This window comes from Ranitomeya imitator, chromosome 3 (assembly GCF_032444005.1).
Source record: "Ranitomeya imitator isolate aRanImi1 chromosome 3, aRanImi1.pri, whole genome shotgun sequence".
Lineage (NCBI taxonomy): Eukaryota > Metazoa > Chordata > Amphibia > Anura > Dendrobatidae > Ranitomeya > Ranitomeya imitator.
Genome location: NC_091284.1, coordinates 248,178,044 through 248,184,220, shown reverse-complemented (window position 1 = coordinate 248,184,220; position 6,177 = coordinate 248,178,044). Strand labels below are relative to the sequence as shown.

The following is a 6,177-nucleotide window of genomic DNA, read 5'->3' as shown; positions in this document are numbered from 1 at the left end:
TGGAAAACCTGCTCAGACTACATTGGGGTGTTGGATATTTCACCAAACCGACAGTACAAACCGTTTCCCAACAAAGTCTGACACTTGATTGGTCTTTTGAACCATAATGTACATTCAGCCACAGCCATATAGTGATAGGAATGGTTGGCCCTGCAGTTAGCCTTCCCTGCTCACTGATGTGGATGGGGGCTTTATGCTTCAGGACGCTAGGACAATGTCACAGACGTATATGCAAGTAGCACGACTAATGACGTTTCCTAGAGTGTTACCTAGCTACACTAAAGTGCTGACCAGCAAAAAGGTGTCTCATTGTAGCCGGCAGAGCACACTACAAACTGGAGCGCGCGCAGCCTGCGGTATCGCCTAGTCACGTGTCCTGAAGTCAACTTCCGGTCTGCAGCGAAGAGCTCTGTGATTGGCTGGCGTCCCAGCTACTACTGTCACAGGAACAGTGAGCCAGCTCCCGGGGTCCTCCTCAGTCTGAGGAACAAGGTCAGAGTTCAGTGAGCGGCGCAGGTGACGGACTACTGGGAAGATGATGATTCTCGGCTACTGGGACATACGCGGGGTGAGAGGCCACTACAAGTAATGGCTGCTGCCCTGCGCTAGGACGCCGCTCACACTACTGACATGCACTTGTTCCTGCAGCTCGGCCATGCGATCCGCCTGCTGCTGGAATACACGGAGACGCCTTATGAGGAGAAGCGCTATGTGGAAGGAGATGGTGAGGGCTGCGTGAGGAGGCGTTTGGGCTGAGTGGTGTAAGTGCCATTGCTGTGAGGTGGGAGTCATGGGGTTGTCTCCTGTGGATAGTCAGTGGCAGACCTGTGTGACAATTGTCCTCTGTTCTGTATGGTGGCGGACCTGTGTGACGGATGTCCTCTGTTCTGTATGGTGGCGGACCTGTGTGACGGATGCCCTCTGTTCTGTATGGTGGCGGACCTGTGTGATGGATGCCCTCTGGTCTGTATGGTGGCGGACCTGTGTGATGGATGCCCTCTGGTCTGTATGGTGGCGGACCTGTGTGACGGATGTCCTCTGTTCTGTATGGTGGCGGACCTGTGTGACGGATGCCCTCTGTTCTGTATGGTGGCGGACCTGTGTGACGGATGTCCTCTGTTCTGTATGGTGGCGGACCTGTGTGACGGATGTCCTCTGGTCTATATGGTGGCGGACCTGTGTGACAGATGTCTTCTGTTCTGTATGGTGGCGGACCTGTGTGACGGATGTCCTCTGGTCTGTATGGTGGCGGACCTGTGTGACGGATGTCCTCTGGTCTGTATGGTGGCGGACCTGTGTGACGGATGTCCTCTGGTCTGTATGGTGGCGGACCTGTGTGACGGATGCCCTCTGGTCTGTATGGTGGCGGACCTGTGTGACGGATGCCCTCTGGTCTGTATGGTGGCGGACCTGTGTGACGGATGCCCTCTCCCGAGCGTGCTCTGGAAATCTCGCGTAACGAGTATATTCGCTCATCACTAGTGCATAGGTCTTATTTCTGTCTGAACTCTGAACATCCTGCCTATCTTTTTTACCAAATTGATCTATTTAACCTGTATTCCAGCCCCATTGCAGCCATGTCTTTACAGGTGCTTTCTAATAAACTGTGGAGTCCCAGCCTATGAGGAGGCACTCGCTCACTTTGGTTTTTGCAGCTTATATTTGGGGCATTCTTCCCATCTGTCCAAGCTGCGTTTTAATTGGAGCTAGATCTTACCTGCCCATTAAAATGTAGGCAAAGGCCCAGGAGAGGTCCGATAGAGCGCCAACAGTTTAACATCTTTCTATGATGCTGTCGCGCTCTGCTCAGGAGACCCACAGGCCCCTCCATGCATTGCGGTTTGATATATACCATCGTTTGAATGCACCCTAAGGGTAACCTATTTGAACAATGGACAATATGCAAAAAAAGTTGCACTCTATTGTGCCAAAGCATGTCGAATATGAAATACATGAAAAATGAATAGCAAAATGGCTTTTTGAACATTAGGAAAAATATTTCAGACGCTTTGCACAGAATTTGGCCAAATAGTGTGAGCCCATCAACCATCATCAAGGTGGTCTCATTAATCTGATTGGTCCCTGTCCAAATGTGAACACTTACCGAAGGCTAATGTCTGTATGCATGGGTGAATGTGGACACCTCTCTCAGTCAAGCCTACATGTATGTGTGATTAGATGTAATTAAAAACCACATGGTGAAGGGAGGAGTACTCAGTCAGTAAGCTAACATAGAAATGACAGAAAAATGACTGGCACATCCAAACTAGTGTGAATAGGTGCTTACCAGGAGCAGCTACCTCCATATACAATATACAAAAAAAAATTTATTCGGACTCCCATGACAGCACCACGAGAGAGGGGATCCGCCCATTAGGAACAGGAAACCTACAGACACAAAAGGGCGGCACCTCTCCCACGTATCAGTTTGTTTCCTGTTCCTAAAGGGACTGGATCCTACATAATTTTTTCAAGGATCCCAGGCCGGCCAATTCAGGTAGCGGGGGTCTTCTACCTCGGCTGGTGCGGAGATCCTGGAGACGTCACGGTGGTCCTGGCAGGGCTGCACGGCGGTGACATTACAGCAGGGAGCAGTCACCGGTGGTGTTCTGTCTCAGGGGCCAGTGCGGGGTAAGTATTCCCCTGGTGTCCCTCCTTTCTGGCAGGCTTGTGCTTCGGGCTGGGATCCGTGTGGCGGCATTGTGGTGGCGCCACCAGGTGTATCGCTGGTTCGCCGGGCGTCCTACGCTGCTCTCAGCGCTGCCAGGAAGCGCTGCGGGTCGGGGTGACATCTGGGGCGGAGCTGGCGTCTTCTTCCGGGTCGTGGGGTTCCGCGCATGTGCGGTGTGTCCAAGATGGCGCCCACCGGGATTTGCACGCCGCTCAATTACAGTCCCCCGACCGATTTCCTGCACCTGGAGGGAGAGACAACAAATCAGGGAGGAGCGCTTGGCGTGGCTGCTGACCGGAGATGGGGTTTATAAACGGATTCTGGATCTGGGTCCCTTGCTTCTGGCCTCAAAACCGTGAGGTATGGAAAGCGATCGTGAACAGCAGCCTCAGCTGCTGGACGAGGTTTGTCAGAAGCCCAAAGGTGACAGATGGAGTGATGACTCTGGCCGCAAAAGCTCCTCCAGACGGGTCTGGAGCATCAGCCAGGAAGAATCCCCCTCATATTCTGGTATTTTCTTTTTTTGGTGCAGGCACTGGTAAGTGATCTTCGAGAATGTTCACCCAGTGACGTGATTACCCTCATATTCTTTATTTTAGGGGAAGAAAAGTATCAGTAAGGCGAAACATAGAGAATGTGCCATCTGCGGGGTTCCCTTACCCGATTCGTGCCTTAAAAAGCTATGTGCCCCCTGTGTCCAGCAGATGGTGAGGTCTCAGGGAGGGGGTGAGGGCATTAGATCTGCGGAGACTAGATCTCCTTACTTGCCCCCTCAGGTAGCGGAAGAATCCCTTAGTGTGGCAGCAAGCCTGAAAGAGATGGTCAGGACGGAAGTCAAACATTCCATTAAGTCCTTATATAAACCAGGAAGCTCTAAATACAAAGCTCCTCTGATCTCTGACTCTTCTGTGGATTAGAATATAGATGAAATTTCCTCCAATTCAGCTGCATCGTCCTCTTCCTCGGATGAAGACACTGCCCGCTTTTGTCTACCCATTGAAAGAATAGATAAGTTAGTTAAGGCGGTCAGAGGGACAATGGGCATAGCAGAGCCCAAGCCTCAATTATCCAGAGAGGAATTTGTTTAGTGGACTGGAGGAAAAAAGCGTAGAGTGTTTTTCGCTAAATGAGAAAATTCAGGAACTTATTAATAGAGTGGAAAAAACCTTAGAAAAAAGGTTCCTTGCCTCCACAAAAGCGCAGATATCAGTTTGATGACCCGGCAGTTAGGAATTGGGAGAAGGCCCCTAAATTAGATGCGGCAGTAGCCAAAGTGGCAAAGCGAGCTTCTCTTCATTTTGAGGATATGGGAACCCTTAAAGGGACTCTGTCACCTGAATTTGGCGGGACTGGTTTTGGGTCATATGGGCGGAGTTTTTGGGTGTTTGATTCACCCTTTCCTTACCCGTTGGCTGCATGCTGGCTGCAATATTGGATTGAAGTTCATTCTCTGTCCTCCATAGTACACGCCTGCACAAGGCAAGATTGCTTTGCGCAGGCGTGTACTATGGAGGACAGAGAATGAACTTCAATCCAATATTGCAGCCAGCATGCAGCCAACGGGTAAGGAAAGGGTGAATCAAACACCCAAAAACTCCGCCCATATGACCCAAAACCAGTCCCGCCAAATTCAGGTGACAGAGTCCCTTTAAGGACCCCTTTGATCGAGAGGCTGACATCTTTCTGAGGGGTACCTGGGAAATGGCGGCCGGTTCCTTAAGACCTGTGGTGGCATCAACATGTACAGCCAGGTCAGTGATGGTTTGGCTGGACCAATTAGAGACCCAGTTGAAGGAGGGTGCCTCTAGAGAGTCTATTCTAACTGCTTTACCAGTGATTCAGGAGGCGGCTGCCTTCTTGTCAGTCGCTTCCATTGACTTGTTCCATTGAATTGTTAAAATGGCGGCTAGAGCGGCAGGACTCTCTAATGCAGCTAGAAGAGCCTTGTGGTTAAAATGCTGGCCAGGGGATATACAGACAAGGTCAAAGCTTTGTGCCATTCCTTGTAAAGGAGAAAATTTATTTGGTCCCACCTTGGACGAACTCCTAGAAAAAGCAGGAGATGACAAAAAGAAGTCTCCTAATTTGTTTGGATCCTACCGTCGTCCCTTTATTAAGAAGAGATTTGGTCGGGGAAGGAAGCGTGCCTTTTCACCCGTTAGAGATCAGTCTAGATGGGATGATAGGCTCAAAGGAGAGGAAGAAGGAAGACAAATGACTAGCAATCCCGGTGGGGGGTAGACTGTTACATCTCTGTTCAGAATGGTCAGAGATCACAAATAGGCCGGCGTCACACTCGGCGTAAGACAATACGGTCCGTATATTACGGCCGTAATACGCTGAAAAGTCCCCAAAATAGTGGTCCGTAGCTCCTCCGTAGGCAGGGTGTGTCAGCGTATTTTGTACATGGCATCCTCCGTATGTAATCCGTATGGCATCCGTACTGCGTGTTTTTCTTGCAGGCTTGCAAAACCGACATACGGCTATACAAGGGATCCATGTGTAAAAAAAAAAAACCATATATACTGTGTGTGTGTATATATATATATATATATATATATATATATATATATATATATGTCAGTAGACACATATATGTATATACCGTATATACTCGAGTATAAGCCGAGATTTTCAGCCCAAATTTTTGGGCTGAAAGTGCCCCCCTCGGCTTATACTCGAGTCACGGTAGCGATGGGGTCGGCGGGTGAGGGCGCTGAGGCATACTTACCTAGTCCCAGCGATCCTCGCGCTGTCCCTGCCGTCCCACGGGCTTCGGCGCTGCAGCTTCTTCCTCTCTTCAGCGGTCACGTGGGACCGCTCATTACAGAAATGAATAAGCGGCTCCACCTCCCATAGGGGCGGAGCCGCTTATTCATTTCTCTAATCAGCGGTGCCGGTGACCGCTGATAGAGAAAGAAGCTGCGGCACCGAAGACCAGGCAGAGGGACAGCGCGAGGATCCCAAGGACTAGGTGAGTATGTTATATTCACCTGTCCACGTTCCAGCCGCCGGGCGTCGCTCCATCTTCCCGGCGTCTCCATCTTCCCGGCGTCTGCACTCTGACTGTTCAGGTCAAAGGGCGCGATGACGGATACAGTGTGCGCGGCGCCCTCTGCCTGATCAGTCAGAGCAGAGACGCCGGGAAGATGGAGGCGCCGGAACGAGACGCCGGGAGCTGCAATCAAGGGAGGTGAGTGTTTTTTTTTTTTTTTATTGCAGCAGTAGCAGCGGCAGAACAGATTAATGTGGAGCATCTATGGGGCACAATGAACGGTGCAGAGCACCGTATATGGAGCACATCTATGGGGCACAATGAACGGTGCAGAGCACCGTATATGGAGCACATCTATGGGGCACAGTGAACGGTGCAGAGCACCGTATATGGAGCACATCTATGGGGCACAGTGAACGGTGCAGAGCACCGTATATGGAGCACATCTATGGGGCACAGTGAACGGTGCAGAGCACCGTATATGGAGCACATCTATGGGGCACAGTGAACG

At 50.8% G+C, this 6,177-nt stretch overlaps 1 protein-coding gene across 1 annotated transcript in view; it reads left to right on the top strand.

The window, feature by feature from the left end:
• The first annotated feature begins 409 nt into the window (after positions 1-409).
• Positions 410-6,177, top strand: part of LOC138669667 (glutathione S-transferase 2-like) — a 47,482-nt gene continuing 41,714 nt past the window's right edge. The window contains exons 1-2 of the mRNA XM_069756330.1: positions 410-568; positions 649-724. Coding sequence (XP_069612431.1) covers positions 536-568; positions 649-724 — 109 coding nt within the window. The 5' untranslated portion in view covers positions 410-535. The remainder of the gene's footprint in view (positions 569-648; positions 725-6,177) is intronic.